Source organism: Gadus morhua, chromosome 17 (genome assembly GCF_902167405.1).
Source record: "Gadus morhua chromosome 17, gadMor3.0, whole genome shotgun sequence".
Taxonomy (NCBI): Eukaryota; Metazoa; Chordata; class Actinopteri; order Gadiformes; family Gadidae; genus Gadus; species Gadus morhua.
Genome location: NC_044064.1, coordinates 65,569 through 91,396, shown reverse-complemented (window position 1 = coordinate 91,396; position 25,828 = coordinate 65,569). Strand labels below are relative to the sequence as shown.

The following is a 25,828-nucleotide window of genomic DNA, read 5'->3' as shown; positions in this document are numbered from 1 at the left end:
CCTCCACCCTACTCTAACGCATGCACCTCCACCCTACTCTAACAGCTCCACCTCCACCCTTATTCTAACAGTTCCACCTCCACCCTACTCTAACAGCTCCACCCTTATTCTAACAGTTCCACCTCCACCCTACTCTTAACAGCTCCACCTCCACCCTTATTCTAACAGTTCCACCTTCACCCTACACTTAACAGCTCCACCTCCACCCTTATTCTAACAGTTCCACCTGCAACCTACTCTTAACAGCTCCACAGCGGTGTCCTCACCCTTAATGTGGACTCACTCTAAAGGTGGACTCACCCTTAATGTTGACTCACCTTTAATGTGGACTCACCCTAAAGGTGGACTCACCCTAAAGGTGGACTCACCCTTAATGTAGACTCACCCTTAATGTAGACTCACCCTTAATGTGGACTCACCCTTAATGTGTCCTCACCCTTAATGTGGACTCACCCTTAATGTGGACTCACCCTTAATGTGGACTCACCCTTAGTGTGGACTCACCCTTAATGTGGACTGACCCTTAGGGTGGACTCACCCTTAGTGTGGACTCACCCTTAATGTGGACTCACCCTTAATGTGGACTCACCCTTAGGGTGGACTCACCCTTAGTGTGGACTCACCCTTAATGTGGACTCACCCTTAATGTGGACTCACCCTTAGTGTGGACTCACCCTTAATGTGGACTCACCCTTAGGGTGGACTCACCCTTAGTGTGGACTCACCCTTAACGTGGACTCACCCTTAGTGTGGACTCACCCTTAATGTGGACTCACCCTTAGGGTGGACTCACCCTTAGGGTGGACTCACCCTTAGTGTGGACTCACCCTTAATGTGGACTCACCCTTAGGGTGGACTCACCCTTAGTGTGGCCTCACCCTTAATGTTTCTCTTCCTCCTTCTGTTTTGGCCATCTATCTTCCCAACTCACTTCCTGTTCCTATTGTGTCTCTTCTCTCTCTAGTGGAGCAGGCGGCCGTCTCCACCTTCTAGCTGCCCTTTGGCCCGCCCCCCGGCTTGGCCCCACCTCCCACCTTGCCCCCAGCCCTGAGTGTTGTTGCCATGGCGCTGGGCGGGTCTGTGTAGGAGCCTTGTAGGCGCTAGCAGGTTATCTTTTTGTGGGGCTTGGTCTCATCCCAGGACGTTAGGAAGAGTTTCAGCAACTTGTTTTTTCATGAAGTTTAGACGGTTTTCAAATAGGCAGGGGATATCAATCTGTTGGAGGTGTTTTAAACTTGATTTAGATAGTTTTTTGTGACATTATTATATATTACCAAGTAAGAACTCATTGCGACACATGTTCTTGCTGTGGGTTTGCCTTTTCACCATAAAGACCAATATAAGGTTTACCTTAAGGTTCAAATATCTAGTTTACTACACAAGAGTTGAGGAAGTTTGTTACACTTTGTTGTTGTAGTGATTAGTCTCTGGCTCGCCATGAGGGGATTAGATCTTTAAAGACGTAGCTCTGGATTCTACTATTAATGTCTGCAAGGTCATGGAAATATCTGGATCGAGATCTTTTGATGATTAGAAGATATGAAACATTATCGATACGTTCTTATGTTCGAAGGCCATCAGTCGAGTGGTGGATCTTTGAAAATAGCCAATCATATTTCCATAAGAAGCCAAGTGTGTGAATTGAGTTTTTGTTGACTTTTATATCGTGATTTAAGTGCAGTAGAATGTCTAAAGGCCAAACCTGTGCGTGGGTGTGTGTGATGCGTGCGTGCGTGCGTCCCTCGTTATTTTGTATGATCCAGTTAATTTCGAGTAGGAATTAAACTTTAGGGTTAGTTTAGTGTCTGGACGGCGACCTTCGACCCCACGGTGACCTTCAACCCCACGCCCCTTCCCGTGGACGGTGACCTTCGACCCCACGTCCCTTCCCGTGGACGGTGACCTTCGACCCCACGTCCCTTCCCGTGGACGGTGACCTTCGACCCCACGTCCCTTCCAGTGGATGATGACCTTCGACCCCATGCCCTACATGTGTATTGTTGAACTGATCGATGTTTAAGACGTATTCAATAAAAAGTGTGATTTATGCTGGAAGTCTTCTTTCTGGTGGAGTCTGGTGACGGCATTCATACACACAGTTTTAGGGACCGGGAGGAAGTTCTCTCTATAGAAGAGTATGTAGGGACCGTCAGCAAGTTCTTTGCCGTCAGTTTAGTGTTTCAGGTGGAGTAGGCAAGCAGCAGATATCAACTGCAATTACTTTATCACAAGTGAAAGAAACATTGATTGTATAAGTTGCCAAAAATCACCACCGCCACCGAGATGCTTAGGGTGGCGGGATAAGAGGGGTGATATTTATATATATATATATATATTAGAGCTGTCAGTTAAACGCGTTATTAACGGCGTTAACGCAAACCAATTTTAACGGCGTTAATTTTTTTATCGCACGATTAGCGCAATTCTTTTATTTAAAAAAATAAAATCTAAGATTATTTGGCTCAAAACAAAGAAGCAGTAGCCTGACTGCTATGTTCAAGGCAGTATCTTTGTATGTTCATCGTTTAATTGCACTATAGGCTTTTTTTTTGTATCGTCCTGTTTTGAACAGTAGATACATGTTATCAATAAAAAAACATTTGCACAAGGTAAGCCGATGCACTTCTCCATGTTGATATGAGCATTAAAATGAGAAAAAATAATGGGACAAGGAAATCAAGGGAAATTTAGCATAGAAAAAATAATTGCGATTAATCGCGATTGCTCGCGATTAATCGTGATTTAACTATGACATTAAATATTTTAATCGCTTGACAGCACTAATATATATGTATATGTATATATGTGTGTATATATATAATTATATATATATATCATATATATGTATGTGTATACTATATACTAGAGCTGTCAAGCGATTAAAATATTTAATTGTGATTAATCGCATTAATGTCATAGTTAACTCACGATTAATCGCACATTATTTTTCTATGCTAAATATCCCCTGATTTTTTTGTCCCATAATTCTTCTCATTTTAATTCTCTTATCAACATGGTGAAGTGCATCGGCTTGCCTTGTGCAAATGATTTTTTATTGATAACAACATTGGCATATACTGATCAAAACAGGACGATACAAAAAAAGAGCCTATAGTGCAATTAAACGACTGCTTTGAACAAATGTCATTTGAACATAGCAGTCAGGCTACTGCTTCTTTGTAAAATAATTGCGTTAATCACGCAATACATTTTTTAACACCGTTAAAATTGGTTTGCGTTAACGCCGTTAATAACGCGTTTAACTGACAGCTCTAGTATATACGTATGTATATATATACCAGTCTGTGGTAGCCAGTGCCTCCTTCTTTGCTGTAGTGTGCTGGGGAGGAGGCATCAGGAGCGGAGGTGCCAGCAGCTGAATAAGCTGGTGAGGAAGGCGAGCTCTGTGGTGGGGATGAGGCTGGACTGTGTGGAGGCTGTGACAGAGAGGAGGATAAGGGGGAAGTTGCAGGCGATCATGGACAATCCCTCTCCCCCTCTCTGCGCCGAGCTGAGGCGACTCAGGAGCCCCTTCAGCCACAGACTCTCAGCAACGTGCCTCAAAGCGCTTGGGGGGCTCTTTCATCCCATCAGCTATCAGACTTTATAACACCTCAACGCCCGCTCCCAACGCCCCAAAGCCCCAACAGCTCCTTAACCCCACACCTCAGGACTGACTGTTGTTAACCTTGATATTTGTTATTTATTAAAAAAAAATCCATTACCTCAGGAACACTGCACATTTGGCACATTTGGCACATTTATATTTATACTTATATTTATATTATACATCATATTTCATCATATTTATTATTTACTTAACACACAGGTCACCTACAAACGGACAGTTACATGTACATAGTATGTTTATTTTATCTTACTCAAATAGTTTTGTACTATAATTTTATTTTAAATTAGCATATTTAGTGTACATATACTGTTTTTGCATTTCTCTTTCCCCGCTGTTCTGCTGGTCACCCGTCAATTTCTCACAAGGGGGATTAATAAAGGACTATCTTATCTTATATCTATATGTGTATATATGTTTATATGTATATGTGTTTATGTATATATATCTATACATACATACACGCATACATATATATGTATGTATATGTATAGATATATTTGTGTATATATATCCCACCGGCCCCGAGGACATTTTCACCTTGATCCTCTGTAAGGGGTGGAGTTGCTCCACTCCGGCCAATCACAGAGCAGTTCTCGTTAGCTCTTAATGAGGTTCATCTGCTATATTAGGCGCATGCGCAGCACGTGAATCATTTTGTGTGGGTCCGATTGGCGTTGAATCGGAAGTTGCTGCCTCTTCTGACCGGTCTGGAGCGACACCCGGGGGGGGATCCTGGGAGCGAGGCCGGGGACGCAGTGAGTCAGCTGTGTGTGTGTGTGTGTGTGTGTGTGTGTGTGTGTGTGTGTGTGTGTGTGTGTGTGTGTGTGTGTGTGTGTGTGTGTGTGTGTGTGTGTGTGTGTGTGTGTGTGTGTGTGTGTGTGTGTGTGTGTGTGTGTGTGTGTGTGTGTGTGTGTGTGTGTGTGTGTGTGTGTGTGTGTGTGTGTGTGTCCTTTTGTGTGATTCTGGGGGGCCCCCTTTGGGCCCCCCAGACCACTGCCTTTTATGTGACAGTTTAAGGTTCTGTTGGATTGTTCTACAACTCAGGGAAAGGTTTAGTCTGCGGCTCCATCATTTGGTTCATTGTCTTGTAGAGCTGTGGGTTAATGTTTAGCATCTAGCTTCCCTTGGACAGTCTGTCCAATACTGATAAGAAGAATCAGTCCTGAACTGTATTGCTCTCCACTAGAGGTTAATGGGTGAGTACTGAACTTTATCTTTTTAAATTCACCAACACAGCAGTAGTGAAGTATTGGCTGCTTTAATTAACCCTAGCCCTTCAGTACCAACGGGGTTCTTTGCCCTGACCCATCGACGGTGCAGAATTCAAGTTGCAGGGATAAATGCGTACTAAGACACCCCAGCTACTTGAGTGTCTTCCTGGTAGTTTATTCATGTGTAGCAGCCTAGAAACCCTAGTCGAACATAATGCTCTTGAATGCAGCCTGTGAATGTTGCAGTCCCCTAATCAAGGCCCTTGTTTAAGGCAGCTGCGTGCCATGTGTGTCAGTATGGCTCGTGTCCCTGCTGTGGCTGGTGTAGCGTCAGCCATGTGAGTAGCATTTTATTAGGTAGACAAAATGCCCTGTTATACAAGCTGACCCATCATTTGATTTGTTTTTAGCTTTAGGATAGCCCCCTGTGGTCGAGTGACTTTGGACTCCCCACCCCGTGGTGGTGGTTAGAGTAGGCCACACAGAGTGTCTGTGTGCAGCTTGGTGAGCAGGGTTAACTCCATCCTCGTTCATTTTTGTAGGTTCACCTGCTGCTGTTTTGCTGTACTTTTGTCTTGCTTATCTTCTGTTCGTGTTTATAATATTTTGGGTTTATTGAACCATTGTTAAATCTTTGTTTTTATACTGTATTTGTTTTTTTGGGATGCCAAACTGTAGGGATGCTAGTAGGCACCCATGAGGTCCCTTCACATGCGTGCGAGTTAAAGCACTGGGATGCAGTGATTGAGGTGAGGCCCTTGAGGTGAGTGACAGGCCCTCCTCGGTGCAGTTAGTTAGTTACACTAACCCTCCTCGGTGCAGTTAGTTAGTTACACTAACCCTCAGCAGTTGGCCTCAGCTTTAGTCTGGTCAATTTTCTTCTAGTTTTGGACTGCTATTTTAGATTGTGATTTTATGTATAAAATATCTTGGCTGACTGTAATAAATATTTTCTCCTTATTTAGCTAAGTAACATACCATATTATACTGATGTCCAGGGGTGTAATTCCCCTGGTGGCCTTGTCAGTTCTTCCCTCAATCCTCCCCACTATTGCCTTCACTACACATGTGAGCTGAGACCAACTCTTGTAAATGTTCCTCCTCAAGATGATTGTCTTTCCCTCTCGGGGCCTTGGGTCAGTGGGTGCCCTCAATACATGGCCTGTTAGGCGCTTTGGGACTGTACCGGTGATTAAGGCTATACAGATAAAATGGACTTGAACTGATGCTAGAGCTCAGCTTCTACACCTTCAGCCAGCAGCTCTGCTTCTCATCCGCCCAAAGGTCGCCCTCTGCTGGCCTGGTGTAGCACTGCGCCTCTTAGTTCTGGGGGTACTAGAGGGAGTTTGCGCGTTGAACTGGGTGCTAATGTACAGTTTCCAAGGTCTTTAATATGGTTTGCATGTAGAATATAAATACATGTCTGGTATTTGCATCAAGAATAGCCCAAAGATGTTTCCACTTTCCAGGCCAACTCCGCTGTGATGGAGAATATTTTAGTTTAAAGCACTCACTGGAGACTCCACTGTTGTGTGGGGTCTTTTCCTCCCTTTAAACAGGAGGTGAATTGAGAATCTGCTGTTTAACGTTATGTTAAGTCAATGTGCTCAAGTCATGTTTAGTATGATTGATTGTTTTGACCAGAGAGGGGCCGGCCACTGTTGCGATACCGTAACGTTACAGCTGTTTGTATGTAGCGTATGTCTCAGTGTTAGTTAGCGAGGTAAAGTGTTACTCAATTGACGTGAATAAAACGAGTCATGCCACAACGTGAAGCCAACCGATCCCATGTTCCCGTTTTGATTCACAGCTCATCCAACGACGAGGTCTGTTGGTGTTCGGAGCGATTCCAACGCAGAAAACCCATTTCTCGCTTAAGGCGCACCATCTCATGAGTGTACATGTGTGGTTGTTACCCCCTTTCTCCTGTTTTTTTTCCTATTTTTAACTTGTCATCCATCTGTGGCATATGTGTACGACGTAGATGAAGTCTTTGAAGATTGGTCTGGAAAAAAACATTGGTCTGGATTTTTCTTGGGTCAAAGATGTTTCATAAAATGTGATCTTAGTTTATTGGGTCAGTATTCAGACTAGGACCAGCAGGTCTCTGGTGATGGTTCTTCTGTCAGACCGGCTCCAGGGTCCCGGTGAGGCTCTGGGAGTCCATGTGAGGATGTTTTGGAAGAGTAATGATGCTCAGACCGGTAGACGGGCCAGACCACATGCTCTATGGTTGGTTCCAGTACCTGGCGCTGGTACTCTCAGTGGATCTTCTGGTTCCTAAGTGCTGTGAATTCTAACATCTCGGCGATTTTGGTTATCTCCATGGAAAACCTGGTTCCAGTCTATCGTCAATCAGAGCTTTGACAGATGGTGAATCTGTCTGGGCCACACAGTCCAACCTACCGTCTCATATTGAGCTGGTGGTGCCGAGACAGGCCAGCGTCAAGGTGCCAGGCAGAGGAGAGCTGTTGGAGACCTGGGGGCAAGTCCTGCTGATCACCTCCATTGAACCTCCCGTTTTTAAGAATTGTAACGTCATGTATGACCTTTGACCCTGTCTCTGTTGGCTAGCAGTGTGGAGTCTGGGGTTCAAGTTCGCTCATTTCCATGTCAGCATACGGAGTGAAATGAATCGTCTTATTTCAATGTGACTGGTAAAGTATAACCTCAGTGCCCATCCTTGCCGGCAGTCACCTGAACCCTAGCCCCGTACCCCGTACCCCTGAACCCTAATCTTAACCCTGACCCTAGCCCTAACCCCTAACCCTTTTTGCCCCAATCTTCTCCAAACTGCACCATAACCTTTGTTGAACAAATTAACCTCTGTTGTAGAAGTAACGTACAGATCCACATATCTAACCTGAATACTAATGTTGATAATATGACCCGAGTGTTTTTCTATGGAACAGTCTGCACCAGTACCAGGGAAACTGATGGCTGAGATATCCAAGCTGAAACCTCCCTCTTCAGTCTGACTGACTGGATGCCTGGACTCTCCTTCCAGCCCCCAGTGCCATACACTCTTTATATTCACTATCACTAACTGAATGATTTCACATGTTCCCACCCTTGAGGGAGGGATCCCCCACTCTGCCTTTCTTCTCAACATTTCTTCCTCTTAAGAGTTTTTCTTGCCCTCTGGGGGTCAAGGGTCAGGGGGGGGTGTCATAAATAAATGGCCTGTGACAATCTGAGTATGTAACTGATAAGAGCTATACAAATAAAACTGAATTGACTTGAATAATCTTCCACTTTACTCCAAGAATTTCACGTGCATATATTCAAGCAAACAACTTTTATATTTGTTTTTATCATTTAGACACTGGATATCAGAGACAATAGATCATCACAACCAATTATAAAATATCAGTCCGAACATCAAGCAGCAAATGTTTTCTATGAATCATCAAAATGAGATTCTGTCGCTGACAGCAGATCAGAGTCCTGATCCACTGACATGTAGGGGACTATGGCAACCGTGGGGAAATGAAGACTATTTACTGCTGTAAGCTAGTGCCGTGGGAACAGCAAAGACCGCATAGACGGCAGTGTTAATATGTTCATCACCATGGAAACAAGATGCTTCCTTATCAAATCAATCATTTTTTACATTTTTTTATTCCTGTAAATGTATCACACTGGTTAACAGCAATGTGAGTTGTATTGTCAGACAAAGTTTATACTGGTTACACCAAAGATATATAGATTCCTCGTTGAAATGTGAAGTACTTTGTATATTTCGGAGTACAGAGTTATGTCCAAGCTTCCCTCATTTCTAATCTCAAAACGCACGAGAGTAAACGCGCAAAACGGGAGAATCAGAAAGACAATCGTTGGGTTCAACACACGACAAGCCAGTGGAGGACGGAAACACAGTGGACACTCAAAGAGGACCCCCACAGTGGACCCCCCCTAGAGGACCCCGTCCCCCCACAGAGGACCCCCTCTCCCCATAACATCAGGGAAGATGTGACAAAGACCCACATCAACAAACCTCACCCACACGCATGGTCACACAAGAGGAGTACAGTTCTGCAACCGGTGGGGAACGTTTAAGAGGCAACACACAAGAAGAGGAGAGGCATGGAATCTCAGAGGGACATAAGGTTGGTGTAATAGGGGTGGTGTAATGGGGGTTGGAGTCTCAGCATCGGGGCATAAGGGTGGTGTAATATGGGTGGTGTAATAGGGGTGGAGTCTCAGCAACGCGGCATAAGGGTGGTGTAATATTGGTGGTGTAATGGGGGTGGAGTCTCAGCAACGCGGCATAAGGGTGGTGTAATATTGGTGGTGTAATGGGGGTGGAATCTCGGCAGAGGAAGATAAGGGTGGTGTAACATGGGTGGGGTAATGGGGCCGGAGTCTCAGCAGCGGAACATAAGGGTGGTGCAATAGGGGTGGTGTAATGGGGCTGGGGGTTGCGTTAGTCCAACCAAGACGCTCATCTATATACACTTTGTCGTTTTACAATCGTCTATTCAGAACAGGCCCAACAGACCGCCAGCTTGATCTGCATGCTGATTGGCTCTCTCTGTGGTACTGAGGCAGGCGGAACCGCCCCTTTAGGACGCAGGAACAAGGAAACACAACAAGGACACTAAATTGGACAGCTATCTTTGGTCACAAAATGAAAACAAGAAGAAAATAAAGGGAGCATTGTCAAAACGCAGAAGAGCCTCGAGAGAGGTGGACCAGAGGCAGACCAGTGGACCAGTGGACCAGAGGCAGACCAGTGGACCAGAGGCAGACCAGTGGACCAGAGGCAGACCAGTGGAGCAGTGGACCAGAGGCAGACCAGTGGAGCAGTGGACCAGAGGCAGACCAGTGGACCAGAGGCAGACCAGTGGAGCAGTGGACCAGAGGCAGACCAGTGGACCAGAGGCAGACCAGTGGACCAGTGGACCAGAGGCAGACCAGTGGACCAGAGGCAGACCAGTGGAGCAGTGGACCAGAGGCAGACCAGTGGACCAGTGGACCAGAGGCAGACCAGTGGACCAGAGGCAGACCAGTGGACCAGTGGACCAGAGGCAGACCAGTGGACCAGTGGACCAGAGGCAGACCAGTGGACCAGTGGACCAGAGGCAGACCAGTGGACCAGTGGCAGACCAGTGGACCAGTGGCAGAACAGTGGACCAGAGGCAGACCAGTGGACCAGAGGCAGACCAGTGGAGCAGTGGACCAGAGGCAGACCAGTGGACCAGTGGACCAGAGGCAGACCAGTGGACCAGTGGCAGACCAGTGGACCAGTGGCAGAACAGTGGACCAGAGGCAGACCAGTGGACCAGAGGCAGACCAGTGGAGCAGTGGACCAGAGGCAGACCAGAGGACCAGAGGCAGACCAGTGGACCAGTGGACCAGAGGCAGACCAGTGGAGCAGTGGACCAGTGGACCAGAGGCAGACCAGTGGACCAGAGGCAGACCAGAGGACCAGAGGCAGACCAGTGGACCTGTGGACCAGAGGCAGACCAGTGGACCAGAGGCAGACCAGTGGACCAGATGCTGGACGTAGAGACCCGTTATGACTGGTGCGGAGAGCAGGGGGGGCCGGGTGGGAGGAGACAGGACGGGTCCCCCCCGGCTCCCGCTGGGCTGGTCCCCCGCCCCTCCCCCCTGAGGGGCGGGGCGTCGCAGCAGTAGTTTTGCAGCAGCAGGCGGAGTTTCTGCTGGAGGGCGTCGGCTCCAGGGGGCCCCGGGGCGTCGTCCAGCCGCTCCAGGGTCACATGCTTCCTCCCCTGGCCGTCCCGCACCACCGTCCTCCTCTGGGAGCGCGACTTACGCATCGAGGTTCTGGGGGGGGAAAGAACGGGTCAGAGCCTAGAACGTAGAAGAACGGAGAGGAGGGGAACACGAACCGAACAGGGTGTGGGTTTGCCTTGTGTGTCCGGCTGTAGTTCTAGATCAAAAGTTTTGCTCCATGCTGTCCATGAACTGGGGACGCCGCCTCCCAGCTGCAGTTGATCAGCCAACAAACCAGGTGTTAGCATGACTCACTGTCTGTTTCACACCTTTAACTGTTTGGTCATGCAGCATAACCCACGCCCGAGCCCCTTGAGAACAGGTCTCGGGGTCACCTGCAGCACACAATGAGGGTTAGTGAGCGCTACAAGGCTGCGCGGCGGCCGCATGCTGATGGGTTCAGACGCTCCAACCTTCTGAGCACTGAGCCGTCGCCCTGCAGCACTTCCTGCTCCACTACATGAGGCAGGAGGAGGTACTCCCCGAAGCCTCCAGCATAACCCAAGGCCTGAGGGTGGAGACACAATGGGGTCAGGAGGGGGCAGCTCCTACCTACTACTGCTCCAGCTCAAGCTCCAGCTGCAGCTCCAGCTCCTACTAACTACTACTGCTTCAGCTCCAGCTGCAGCTGCTGTCTCAGGCCTGGCTGAGCAGCACAGCTCCCGTGAGGAGGAGAGAACCTCATCCACAGTCCACCTCTGAGTCCCTGTTCTTAATATACTTCATCCTGATTGGTCCTTCATAGGGTGTGGATTGCAGTTCTGAATCAATGGGTTACAAATCCTAATTCCTCTTGTTGACCAATAGCGTGAGAGATGTTTGTTCCTCTTATTGACCAATAGCGTGAGAGCTGCTGATGTTTGTTCCTCTTATTGACCAATAGCGTGAGAGCTACTGATGTTTGTTCCTCTTATTGACCAATAGCGTGAGAGATGTTTGTTCCTCTTATTGACCAATAGCGTGAGAGCTGCTGATGTTTGTTCCTCTTATTGACCAATAGCGTGAGACATGTTTGCGCCACTTATTGACCAATAGCGTGAGAGATGTTTGTTCCTCTTATTGACCAATAGCGTGAGAGCTGCTGATGTTTGTTCCTCTTATTGACCAATAGCGTGAGAGCTACTGATGTTTGTTCCTCTTATTGACCAATAGCGTGAGAGATGTTTGTTCCTCTTATTGACCAATAGCGTGAGAGCTGCTGATGTTTGTTCCTCTTATTGACCAATAGCGTGAGAGATGTTTGTGCCACTTATTGACCAATAGCGTGAGAGATGTTTGTTCCTCTTATTGACCAATAGCGTGGCAGCTGCTGATGTTTGTTCCTCTTTTTGACCAATAACGTGAGAGTTGCTGGTGTTTGTTCCTCTTATGGATCAATAAGGTGAGAGCTGCAGATGATTGTTCCTCTTATTGACCAATAGCGTGAGAGTTGCTGGTGTTTGTTCCTCTTATTGACCAATAGCGTGAGAGATGATTGTTCCTCTTATGGACCAATAGCGTGAGAGCTGCAGATGATTGTTCCTCTTATTGACCAATAGAGTGAGAGCCGCTGATGTTTGTTAATTGTCCGTACAGACGGATCTGTTTATCTGATTTATTGTTTCTTTATACTGTATGTTCTGTCCGGCGCTCTGCTTGAGGCCTACCCTCCTGAAGGCCTCCTGAAGGCCTACCCTCCTGAAGGCCTACCCTCCTGAAGGCCTCCTGAAGGCCTACCTTCCTGAAGTTATCCCGAAGGCCTACCCTCCTGAAGGCCTACCCTCCCGAAGGCCTACCCTCCTGAAGGCCTACCCTCCTAAAGGCCTCCTGAAGGCCTACCCTCCCGAAGGCCTACCCTCCTGAAGGCCTACCCTTCCTGAAGGCCTACTGAAGGCCTACCTTCCTGAAGTCGTCCTGGGCGGAGGGCAGGTCTGCGGCCAGGGAAGCATCCCCGGTCTGCTTCTCCAGCCGATCGCCCCGTACCACCGTCGTCTTCACCACCCGGCTCACCTTGCGGCCTAGCACGGCCTCCGTCTCAAACTGGGAGCTGCTTCCTTCAGCCGGCGCCCACGGCTCAGAGAAGGTGGACTGTAGGGGGTGGAGAGGTCAGAACATGGCAACCCGCTGGACTGTTAGGGGGGTGGAGAGGTCAGAACATGGCAACCCGCTGGACCGTTAGGGGGGTGGAGAGGTCAGAATATGGCAACCCGCTGGACCGTTAGGGGGGTGGAGAGGTCAGAACATGGCAACCCGCTGGACTGTTACGGGGGTGGGGAGGTCAGAACATGGCAACCCGCTGGAGCGTTAGGGGGGTAGAGGTCAGAACATGGCAACCCGCTGGAGCGTTAGGGGGGTAGAGGTCAGAACATGGCAACCCGCTGGAGCGTTAGGGGGGTGGAGAGGTCAGAACATGGCAACCCGCTGGACTGTTAGGAGGGTGGGGATGTCAGAACATGGCAACCCGCTGGAGCGTTAGGGGGGTAGAGGTCAGAACATGGCAACCCGCTGGAGCGTTAGGGGGGTAGAGGTCAGAACATGGCAACCCGCTGGAGCGTTAGGGGGGTAGAGGTCAGAACATGGCAACCCGCTGGAGCGTTAGGGGGGTGGGGAGGTCACAACATGGTAACCCGCTGGAGCGTTAGGGGGGTATAGGTCAGCACATGGCAATTCGCTGGAGTGTTGGGGTCCTCTAAAGCAGCAAGTCAAACTAGTACTCATATTCCACAGGAATTTCAGAGGGGTTGTTTCACCAGCCAAAACATTTAGAAATGAGACTTCAACACTAACATGTGAATGTTATTAACAAGAGCATTAAGTCGGTGGTGTGAATTCTCACATGTGAATGTTATTAACAAGAGCATTAAGTAGGTTGGGGGAACTCTAACATGTGAATGTTATTAACAAGAGCATAAGTGGGTTGGGTGAACATTAAAATGTGAATGTTATTAACATGAGCATTAAGTGGGTGGTGTGAACACTAACATTTTCTAAACATGAGCATTAAGTGGGTGGTGTGACATCAACTTGCTCTAAACATTAAATGGGTGGTGTGACACTAACATGTTCTAAACATTAAGTGGTTGGTGAACAATAACATGTTCTAAACATTAAGTGGGTGGTGTGACACTAACATGTTCTAAACATTAAGTGGTTGGTGAACAATAACATGTTCTAAACATTAAGTGGGTGGTGTGACACTAACATGTTCTAAACATTAAGTGGGTGGTGAACACTAACATGTCCTAAACATTAAGTGGGTGGTGAATACTGACATGTTCTAAACATTAAGTGGTTGGTGAACAATAACATGTTCTAAACATTAAGTGGGTGGTGTGACACTAACATATTCTAAACATTAAGTGGGTGGTGTGACACTAACATGTTCTAAACATTAAGTGGGTGGTGAATAATAACATGTTCTAAACATTAAGTGGTTGGTGAACAATAACATGTTCTAAACATTAAGTGGGTGGTGTGACACTAACATGTTCTAAACATTAAGTGGGTGGTGTGACACTAACATGTTCTAAACATTAAGTGGGTGGTGAACACTAACATGTTCTAAACATTAAGTGGGTGGTGAATACTAACATGTTCTAAACATAAAGTGGTTGGTGAACAATAACATGTTCTATACATTAAGTGGTTGATGAACACTAACATGTTCTAAACATTAAGTGGGTGGTGTGACACTAACATGTTCTAAACATTAAGTGGGTGGTGAACACTAACATGTTCTAAACATTAAGTGGGTGGTGAACACTAACATGTTCTAAACATTAAGTGGGTGGTGAACACTAACATGTTCTAAACATTAAGTGAGTGGATAACTAACCTGTGAGGTGACCGAGGGCCCCACCACTGAACAGACTCACCTCATGCTGGTCTCCTTGGCTGCGGACCACCGTCCTCTTGACCACTCTGGAGAACACGTCTCCTTCCTCAACACGCACTGCCTCCTGCTCAGCGCCCTCCACCTGCACCTCCTGCCTCTCCACTCCGTCCGCAGACAGAAACTTTCTGATCACCTTCCGCGTGGTCTGGTGATTCGGACGGCATGGTCAGAGAAACAAACCAGCTCCAAACCATTCTCTGTTCAGATCTAAGACTGGTTTAGAACCTGGTTTACTGCACTGAGGGCCAGCTAAACGTCGCAAACTCATGTTAGTTAGCATTAATAAACGTTGTACAAAAACAGAAGTAATGAAAGAACAGCCATTGATCAGCAGTTACCTGCGCTTGGATGTCATTCCCTTCCTTTTCCAAAACCCTCAGGTCTCAAATACAATAGAATACTGTAGAATGGTAGGCCCTCCAGTTCTTACCTTCTTTACTACCATGTTCCCGTGGTCATCTATGAACTTCTCTTCGGTCACCGTTTGGGGGGGGATGTCCGGAAAGTCGTCCCCCTTAACCAGGAGAGGAAGAAAAGTTTCATGTTCCATTCCTTACAAAAGATACCAGCAGCATTATAACCGTGTTACTCCTCAGTCCTTCATTGTTATACCAGCATTATAACGTGTTACTCCTCAGTCCTTCATTGTTATACCAGCATTATAACCGTGTTACTCCTCAGTCCTTCATTGTGTTACCAGCATTATAATCGTGTTACTCCTCAGTCCTTCATTGTTATACCAGCATTATAACCGTGTTACTCCTCAGTCCTTCATTGTTATACCAGCAGCATTATAACGTGTTGCTCCTCAGTCCTTCATTGTTATACCAGCAGCATTATAACGTGTTACTCCTCAGTCCTTCATTGTGTTACCAGCATTATAACCGTGTTACTCCTCATTCCTTCATTATGATACCAGCAGCATCAGAACTATATAACTTCAAAGTTCCCGATCTGCAATAAGCGTTGAAATTGGGTCACATTTGGCAGGGCCCAATCCCAATAAAAGGACACCTTGGGTTGCTTCATCTCCCTTGAAGAATAGGAAAGCATGGAATTCTGAACACCCCGGCAAACTGTGACCTATGGGCGTAATAAGCAGCCCTCCATGCGCAGGCTAGCTGCTGTTCTTTACCTGGATAATGACTAACCCTAACCCTTACCTGGATAATGACTAACCCTCACCCTTACCATTGATAATGACTAGCCCTAACCCTAACCCTTACCTGGATAATGACTCTGCGGCGCACCACCCTGGTGGTCAGAACCTCTTCTTCTGAGCTGTCGGAGGACAGCTGCCCTAACTCCTCTGATATCTCCTAGGAGACACCACACAGCCAACCTGGTCAGCATGCTTAAGACCGCCCAACACACAGCCACACAATGCCCCTTCTGCTCTCTGGACCCTGGAAGTTACATCTGTATATCGGGGTACTACCCAAAGTCATTTCACCACAACTACAAGTTGGGGTTTGATGAATATGTATGTGAACTCCTTTGAGTGTCATACGAGTGTATGAACATTGGAGTAGTTTGAAGGTGAAGAGAAATGAGGTGATTGGGTGATGACAATTTGAAATGGAAGAGAAGAAACATTGATGGTGTTTTTCCAACCAAATACGGCATGCAAAATGAATGGTCGAATAAAGAAATGCAGACCATGATGCAGGAAGATAAAGAACAAAGTATAACTAAAATATGATAGAATCTGTTTCTTTACATCAGGCTGTACAACACTGCAAACGGGAACACTGCAAACGTGAACACTGCAAACACTGCACACCATGATCTATTTCAGCCACTGGTTATTCCATGATTTATGTTCTGGGAACTATGAGTCTATGCACACATGCCGACAAAGCACCCCATCATTTAGTTCTTAACGTTAAGGTAGCCAATCCTGAAGCTCTTGAACATGTAGAGGCAATACAATTGGTTCACACAGGCAAGACACGCTTTCAGCTTTCTGTTCATGCGTGACTTCTTACCCTTGCCAGGAAGTCCTCCTTATCGTCCACATTCCCTGCCTGATCCCGGGAGGGAAGCTCCTCACACAACGGGAAGTCATCTTCAGATCGACACTCTTTCGAGCAGTCTGAATCATACGCAAAGTCGCCAAGACTTTCACTACCGGACGAGAAGCGCTTGTAATCCTGCACCCGTAGGAAGGGGTGCCGGCGGCACTCAGGGCTCGCCGTCACCAAGCCCAGACCCTGGCTGCTGCCCGGCATCGGAGAGGGCGGCTCAGAGATGCGAAAGGCGAACCCACCTGCTGGAAACACTTCTTCGGCTTCAGAGAAGTCAGATAAGGTTTGCTCGCAGTCAAAGTATTCTGTGTCAGAATCCAGAGATTCTGCGGCTTTTCTGGGAAGCTTTTTTTCTAATTCAAATGCAGATATGGTGGTTTCAAAATCAGAGAGGACTTTATTGAAACCTGGGGAGAACCCTAAATCTTCTCCTTCTTCCTGGATGGTGGTCTTTGTTTCACTGGCCTGTACTTCTGTGGGGGATAACTCCTGATTTGATACCGGATGTGAGCCGGGAGATTTGAGTACAGGAGTCCCAGCTCTGTGCGTTGTGGAGCTGGTCCAGTCAGGGCGCTGAAGAGCAGATACAATCTCTTGCTTGGCATTACAGGAAATCTGCTCATTAAATCGGACTTCAAACTTATTCAGCTCCACTGTCTTCAACAGTCTGGACGGTTTACTGGCCTCCGTTTCTTGTGCAACTATAATTGCTTCCTCTGATCTTTGAGGCCAGGTCTGAAAGTGAACGTCAGAATATCTTCAACATTTACCCTTCAATCAGCGTCCCCACAGATGTTTAGTACCACTGCAATGCGACAAAGAGGGTGCTTTTCAATCCATGGACATTTATTTTTGATTATGTTGTACCTCAGTATAATTATGGTTCTTTATCATGCAATTTCAAAATATATATTTTGTATAATACAATTTCTAAATGTTGAATCCTCATTAAGTCTTTGCATGCTAACCATCTTATGCATATCACATGTTAGTGTGTCCACCCAAGTTGTGGGTTAGTATGTTCCTCGCAGACAACAGGCTTGACATTCTCCACACATATCATGCCCTCCACCTTACCATGTCTGAGCCTTGAGGCATGTCTTTATGGTCACCGTGGCCCAGGCCCTGGACCTCCTCCCCCATGGGGTTCTGGTCCCTGAATGGTTGGGGCTGGTCCAACGCCTCTTCATGGATATCACCCGTTTGTTGCTCATGAATATTGCTTTGAACAGTCTCTGGCTGTTCTGAATCATATTTTATCCATTCCTCACAGGCAAAGGATTCCGATTCAGATCTAGTCACCTTAGGACAATCATTTTGGCCAGGCCTCAGGTCTAATTCTGCCTCAGTTATTATTGTTTGCATTTCGGACGTTTTGAACGGATGCCGGTCAGGTTGTGCAACACATGTCACATGACTCAGAAGTTGTGCCTCAGAGACTAGCTTGTCGGCTCCCACACAATTAAACTGTATTTCTTCTTCTGAATTCACTGATTGAGGAGTGAGGGGCCTTGGGGTGTCTCCAATCCAACACTGGATAGGCAGCGCAACATACTCATTGTCTGAGGAGTAAGACACCGGGGATATTGATGAACATGATCTATAACTAGGGGGCATTTCCTGAAAGTAGGAAGACAGTATTCTCATGAACTCAGGTACTGGTGAGTCGGGCAGTAGTGGTGCAAACTTGTGGACCGATGAAATGGATTCTGGGGACGAAGGCCGTCGTTGGACCTCAGTGATTCTTGACGATGTGACTACCACCTCCCCCTCTGAATCTGAGCTGCCAGCGGAGGAGGACCCGTGCATTGCCCACGTCGGGATGTAGTCTGGAAGGTACCCTGGAAACTCAGGGATGGGTGAGTCGGGAGGCAGTGAGCGGTTCTCGTTGAACTCGGGCAGGGACTCTGGAGAGGAGGCTCTCTCATAAACCATGTTCACGTCCCACCCCACTGACACGGGTCTGTGCTCAGGTTCAGCCAACTGACGTTCTAAACCCACAGGGACAGCATCATTGGAAGATGCTACAGGGGTCTCCTGTGAGGAGCTCTTTGAGTGAAGGTGCGTTCCATATTCTGGTATTTTGTTTTTGAAGTCAGGTAAGGTGGGACAAGTGGAGAGAGGTCTTAATCTATTGACTGATCCAGTTGACACTGATACAGGTTTTTCATCAGGCATCACGATGATCAACTCTGGTATCCACTCATTGATATGGGGAGGATCCCAGCCGTCTGCCTCAGTTGATGACATAACACCAGTTTCATCAAGTGCCGCAGAGGCAGCAGTTCCAAATGCATATTGAAACGCTTGTGATTGATTACCGCAAATCAAGTTATACTCTGCCTTGGCCAGGTTTTTTATAGGAACTCTTGAAGAGGCCTTGCCTGGAGAATGTGGAATACTTTTTCCTTTGACTTTTTCATTCTGTCCCCCCTTCATTGAGCTGCCAATGTATTCCATACACCCTGTCTGGCTATGAAAAGTATCCCCCCTGTACTGAGGGTCATGTACTGGAGAAATCAAATTCCATAATTCAGCCTTATAAACAAGTTTGTACTGAGCATTTAGAAGAGTTTGTTCCTTTAATGATTCAGAGCCAATTTTTGTTGTACAAGCTGCTGCTTCTGCAACGTTTGGGGTTGTTGGTTTATCTTTTAGTCTGTCAGCGTTACTTAGTGGATCCAAACTCATTTGTTTATCATGGTATTCATCAGATTCTTCAGATGGTGATTTAATGTTTCCCGGTAATGAGCAGGTGAATGATGGAGGTGACAATTGACACGCCATAACTACAGATTTAGGGGAATTTGGTCTGTTTTCTTCCCATGTCCCATGCATTAAACATTCACCTACATTCAATTCAACATCTGACTCAATGTATTCAGGAGAGATGGATCGAAGTTCTCTGTATGCTTCAACGATTTCAAACGATCTTATTGCATATGGTGATAATAGTCTACATTCATCTCCAGAGATGACTGAAACAGGTGATGAAGGTCTCTCTTCATGCCATTGTAGTGAACCACATTCTGAATCTGAACTTACGCATTCTGGAGACGTCGATCTGTGTCCAACAATTGACGGAAAATATCCAGAAATGATTGCTTGAAACTGAGGTAATGGTGAATCAGGTGACAGTCGGTATCTAAATGCTGCATCTGAATCATAGGAAGGAGGTCTGTCTTCATCTAATAACAAAGTTGATTGCAAATCAGGTTCCATGTCCCAATCTGAAGACAATGACTGGGGTGAATAGCAGCTGTATTCTACATGAGAAATTAAGTCCACCAACATCTGCCTGAACTCAGGAATGGGAGAATCTGGGGACAGATATCCCGCTGCACCTGAATCAGGGGAATCTGGTCGCTCCTCGAAGAGCCATGGTAGACAGATATCAGTCTCCAGATCGTTTTCAGGATCTATCGGTTCAGGGGACGTTAATACATACCGTACTCCAGCTGTAGAAGTGCTATACTGTGTATACTGTGGAATTGGAGAGTCCGGACATAAATGTCCACAATCATTAACTGAAAATACTGACTCAGGAGAATCTGGTCTCTTCTCAAACTCGTACATTGGTCCAATCAAGGATACATATTCCACATCAGAAGCCATCGACTCTGTCGATAAACACCTGGGAAAACTAATATCTGAGTATGATTCTGGCAAATGTTGTCTAAAGTCAGGCACTGGAGAATCTGGTGATAGTCCTCTTAAATTATTGATTGATTCATCTGATGCTGGAGATGAACCCCTGTCTTCAAAAGAAAACAGTAAAAGTGGTTCAGGTTCCACATCCCAATCTGATGACAATGACTGAGGGGAAGAAGACCTGTACACGTGAGGCATTGTAAACTCTTGTAGCACCTGGCTAAAATCCGGAATAGGAGAGTCAGGGGAGAGAGCTGTAAGTTCATTCAGGGAACATGTTCCTTCTGGAGTAGATGACCTGTCTGGGGACATAAGCAAGATTTCTTCATGGGAGAAAGGGATATACTCTGAACAAGAATCGGGTGAGAGAGACCGCACGTCAGCTACTGAAACATAGGAATCAGGGGAGTCTGGTCTATTTTCACTGTGCAAAGCTGAATACACCATGGGACCATACTCAACCTCTGATGCAACTGATTCAGAGGACATTGATCTGGAGGTGGCAAGTGATAAAACGGGTTTAAATACGTTTGTTGCAAAATCAGGGATAGGTGAATCTGGGCAGAGGTCTACAGAATTCCGTGACTCGGGTGACAGTGGTCTAACTTCATACAGCAATGATGGAAAGGGTTCAACCTCATTATTCATATCTGAACCAACAGACATAGGCGAGGGTGATCTACTCTCTGCAATAGAGGCTATTTGCTGAAGTATTGTCTGTCCGAAATCAGGGATTGGCGAATCAGGTGTCAACGCCCTATTTTCAACTTCAGATCCTAATGAATCCCATGAGAGGGATCTTTCTCTGACCAAAAATAAAGGAGTGTCAAAAACCTCCAGTTCAAAATCTGACGCGGTAGATACAGGTGAGGATGGTGCGCTGCCTAGCCTGTATACTGCTGATTCCATGTGGGGAGTATATTGGGGTACAGGAGAGTCCTTTGATAAGGCCTTCTCGAGTGACACTATTGATTCAGGAGATGATGATCTGAGATTTTCTATCTCAGGTGACATTGTGCGATACTCAGATATGGATTCTGCTGAAAGAGGTCTCTCACTAACTTCCAATATTATTGTTCCAGCGGAGACTGGTCTGCCATGAACACTAGGTACTTTACAGAGATCCTCCTCCACTGCATTAGTGGTCAATGATTCACCTGATGAAGATGCAGCATTTTGAAACTGTCCTGTTTTGCCCATGAACATTTCTCCAATATACTGGGGGTCACGAATTTGAGAGATCAGCTTCCAAATTTCTGCATCATATACCAGTCGGTACACTGGGACCTGAGTGGCTTTATATGTAGGAGCATTCATTAGGAGACTCTCTCTCTCTCCAGGCCTTGATAAAACCAAACATTCACTCCTACAGTCTACACTTGAAGGCACTGACTCTAATGAAGAACCAATGGATTTGGGTAAAACACAAAGTATGGATGAGTTTTGTCCAAGAGTATTGCATTTATTTTCTGAAGTCCAAAACTCAGGCGAGTTTGGTCCGTACTGAGGGGGGTTAGGGTTAGGGTAAGGGGCATCCACATGTCCTGAGGATTTGAGGATGGGTGACAATGTATGCTGATTGTCCAAATATTCAGACTGTTCTAGTGTGTAATGTGGGGAAATATGTTCTGCATCAGAATGAGGTAAAAGGGATCTTTCCAAAGCTCCACTTTTATCCTCTAATAACAAACCAGCTTCACAACCTTCATCTAATTCTTCCATACCTGCTCGTACCTGTTCATACTCTGTCCTAGTTCCTACATATTCAAAAAGTCCTGTTTTACTAAGAAAGGTTCCCCCTGCATACTGGGGATCGTGGATTTTAGAGATTAACTTCCAAATATCTGTATTATATAGAAGTTTGTAGACAGGCAGTTTAATTTCTGTTCGGGATAAAGCTACATGTTCTTCAGAAGCAGGCAGAAGGTCAGACACCACTTCTGGTGGGGCCAGGTCACATGGATTTGGCCTGATGTTAAGTTCAGCTAAGACTAGTTGAAATGTTGAATGAATAGTTAATGAATTGTCTGTTGATACCTCATGTCTAACAAATGATAAAGCTTCGGGGGACTCTGGTCTTTCTTCAAAGCTTCCTGGGTCAGCATCCAGTGGGATTTGTTCAGTGTCTGAGGGCACCAATTGAAGAGATGATGACCCACATGCATTGATAGACATTAAATCATTAGACTGTGTTTGTCCAAACTGTGGTGTGAAGGAATCAGGTGGGAGTGCTATCAACTCACTAAGTGCTGCTGTTGCCTCCGATGTCCTCTTTCCACATGGCATTGCTGGATTCCTAATATGGTCATCTTCTTGGTCTAAACATGCAGGTGAATCTCCAGCTCTTGGTGATGATTGGTAGTCTTTCACCAATGCATTGAAGTCTGATTGCCCATATCGATCAATTGGTGAATCTGGTGACAGTGGCCTTTGTCTGTTTGCTGGGGAAACAGACTCAGGACTGGGCCATCTCATGTGTGCCAATAGCTGAACTGGGCAAGGTAAAAGGGGACTCAGTTCGGGTCGGTATTCGGGTAAAAAGGCGCAAGCTTCTGATTTTTGGCCTAATGAGGCCCGTTTATCTTGTATTGCTCTGGATTGTGCCACAGCATCATCTGGAAAAGTTGAGGCACATTTAAATATAGCTATCTTATTCCATGTATCTCCTACATACTGGGGATCATGGACTTGAGAAATCAACTTCCACAACTCACTATCATACAAGAGGTCATACCTAGACCATTCTACCTCTGTTTGTGCTTGATGTGCTGTGGACATGGAAGCTTTTATCTGAACTTCTGGGAAATTGGCACCAGGTGATAATAGCTGGATTTCAGAATGGTCTGGGCAGGAGCTGGAACTCTTCTTATCCTTTTCAGTCTGAGACACACCCAAATATTGATCCTGATGAGGCTCAGTTTCTTCTGTAGGTGCTGTATTGGGTTCAACTAGGAAAGATACCTCAGTGGACTGGTCCACAAAAGAAGATCTCAGAATTCCAGCCAGAGCAGATTGTGTGCCTGAGGTAACCCATTTAGATGAGGGCGATTGGGGGGCTCTCCATGCATTTAAAGATGTCTCTATTTCTAACTGATGCACAGAGGAATGTGGTGACGTACTAACATCCCCTGTTGAACATAAAGGCCTTATGTGTTCTGTTGGGGATGTGGTTGGCTCCAGTGGGTCGTTTTGTGGGACATGGAGTGGGGTGTCTGAAAGTTGAGGGCAACACAATGCTGCTTCTGAAGGCAACAGTTTCACTTCTCTTGCCACTGAAACTGACATAGAGCCGCACGTCAGAGAGACAGGCGGTTGCCCTGCTTCACACACTGATAACCAAACCCAGTCGTCATCAACTAATAGTTGCTTTATTTTGGATAGTGGTTTGTTCTCTCCAACAGTAAGCAATTCAGATGATCCAGGTTCATACTTATTTGATGTGGACTCCAGCATCTCATTTTCTAAAGGTACACCTTCACAGAACAGAGGATTGTGTTCATTTAGGGACGATGGCCTGACATCAGAAAGGATTGGCGGACATTCAGGCTCCATGTCGAACGACAATGACTCAGACGATGATCTAGATCCAAACAGAGCAGTGGACAACTCGAGGAGTCCAAACTGTTGCGGGGGTGGGTCTGGGGAAAGCTGTGAGTCGGCAGTTAGAGAGGCGAAAGACTCAAGGGAAGAGGATCTGTCATCTAATCGAACCTCAGAGGACCGGGGCATAGACAAGGTTTCTGAGACGAAAGAGTCTGGGGATGAAGCTCTGTCCTCAATGTCGAAAGAAAGTGTCTGTGGTGAGATGGAACCCCCACCACTCATCTCACTTCTTGGTGATACAGGTCTTCCAAACGGCATCCGGTTGGAGACCATTGGGGTCAAAGGCCTTTCTCCTGTTTCTGCTGCTCTCAACCCAGACGCCAGTGTGCTCCTTATAAAGGATGGCCCTTGGGGAACGGTCCACACGTCTCTCCCATCCCACTGTTCCACCAGGGGTGGGAGGGGGGAGAGTGGTCTAAACCGTGTAAGGGGGGAATCTGGTGCAAGAAGTTTAATCTCATGATTTAATGACCATGAGTCAGGTGATGAGGACCTGCTTTCTGATCGGGTTATTGTTGTACACAGAGAGCATGGAAGGTCCATATGTGGAGCCAAGTCTAGTGAGACAATCCGACTTCTTTCAGATGGCTCCAGAAACTCCAGAGTAGAGTACGGGTTTCCAGTTAATTCTGGAGATAGGGTTATACATGCAAATCCTTTAGATTCCGGTGTCGGTGCCCTACAGGCTGCATCCATGTGTGGCAGCATTGCATCCTCATCTAGCCTCGGTGCTAATGTAATATCAATAGTGTAGTCATGTCCTGAAGTCTGGTCATGGGGACAAAACGTTTCTTTCAAGGCATCAACATTTGAGTCATGTGATATCAAAGCCAAAGTACTGGAAGTCCCAGGTGCAACAAGTTCTGTATCATTTGTTTCCAAACTATCTATCACAACTTGATTGGCAGAATCAGGACGTGATGTAATGCTGGAATGACTGGGGGCGGGTGTGACTGAATTTAAATTCTGTTCATCACATTTAGTTTGAAAGGGTATGGAAGTACCCTGTGCACACAAACCACTTTGAATTGTCTCATTGTGGATTTCATCAGGCTTGGTAGGCTTCAAATGATCATGATATCCATAAATGACTTTATAAAGTCTCTGGTATCCTTCATCTATATGCTGCTCAGAACAGACCTCTCTGGTGGTCATCTGATGATCCAGACATTCTACCACTACAGGAAGACAAGGAAGGGGTTCAGGTACAGGACTGGATTCTCCTTCTAAGGATCTTGCTGGAGGTAAAGGGCTTACAGAAACTGAACCAGGTGCATGTTCTGTGCAATCTTCCCTTGATTCCCTGAGCTCCATCGCCAGTTCTCCAAAGTCTGGTTCTGCTTGCTCAGACTCAGTCAAGCTCTCTCCGAAATCAGTCATGGAAATTGGTAGACTCTCACAAACGCCCGTACGAGAACTTGTGTCCAACTGTTGGCAAGTGACCGGTGACAACCACCGTCGGGATGTCTGAAGACACTCCAAGCTCCATTCCTCTCCCTCAGCTGCTTCAGTCATGTCTTTGCATAAAGGGTTTATCTCATGAGACTGGAGTTGGTAGGTGGCAGTTTGGTTCAATGTGAACAGAGGACTTACTTGTTTGAAAGTGCACAAGTGTACTGTGCCTGCTCCCTCCTCATATCCTCTTTGTAAAGAGCTGTGAAAAAAATGACATGCAATTATTGGATGGAACAACTCCTGACAGATTGCATTGTGCAAAGTAAAAATATGTTTGAAGTCATGCATGCAGTTGTCTAAGGATGATATGCATAGCTTTAATTTAATTAATAATGGTGATTTTATATTTACTGTGTTTTTTCCGTCTCGTTCTGTAGTGTTGTTGTCGATGTATCCGTCTCCAAGCGACCAGTACGATCACCAAGTGAGGACGAGCTGACAGACAGTTCCTCTGCTGACACCACAGGCACCAGCCGTCCAGCCACGCGGGGAGAGGCCTCTCTGCGCCTGCATGCCCTGGGACTATCGATGTCCTCGTGAAGAGCAGAGAACCCTGGGACCCCAAGAGCAGCAGAGATTCATGGAGAATCCCAATGGAAACACCTCCCTATAGAAACACCTCCCAATGGAAACACCA

At 46.5% G+C, this 25,828-nt stretch overlaps 2 protein-coding genes across 14 annotated transcripts in view; one reads left to right on the top strand and one right to left on the bottom strand.

Moving 5' to 3' along the window:
* The window catches only part of LOC115529564 (calcium/calmodulin-dependent protein kinase type II delta chain), a 48,737-nt gene extending 46,689 nt beyond the window's left edge, over window positions 1-2,048 (top strand). For both annotated transcript variants that reach the window (XM_030338347.1, XM_030338346.1), the window contains one exon: window positions 965-2,048. The gene's annotated coding sequence lies outside the window, so the exon portion shown is untranslated. The remainder of the gene's footprint in view (window positions 1-964) is intronic.
* A 6,028-nt stretch (window positions 2,049-8,076) lies between these two features.
* LOC115529565 (ankyrin-3) overlaps window positions 8,077-25,828 on the bottom strand; it is a 72,147-nt gene continuing 54,395 nt past the window's right edge. For 7 of the 12 annotated variants that reach the window (XM_030338349.1, XM_030338353.1, XM_030338352.1 and 4 more), the window contains 8 exons: window positions 25,543-25,744; window positions 25,330-25,390; window positions 15,682-15,774; window positions 14,886-14,969; window positions 14,436-14,600; window positions 12,460-12,648; window positions 10,995-11,089; window positions 8,077-10,632 (listed from right to left, as the gene is read on the bottom strand). In XM_030338349.1, coding sequence (XP_030194209.1) covers window positions 10,362-10,632; window positions 10,995-11,089; window positions 12,460-12,648; window positions 14,436-14,600; window positions 14,886-14,969; window positions 15,682-15,774; window positions 25,330-25,390; window positions 25,543-25,744 — 1,160 coding nt within the window. In that variant the 3' untranslated portion in view covers window positions 8,077-10,361. The other 5 variants (XM_030338348.1, XM_030338359.1, XM_030338355.1 and 2 more) reach the window with 5 other exon arrangements.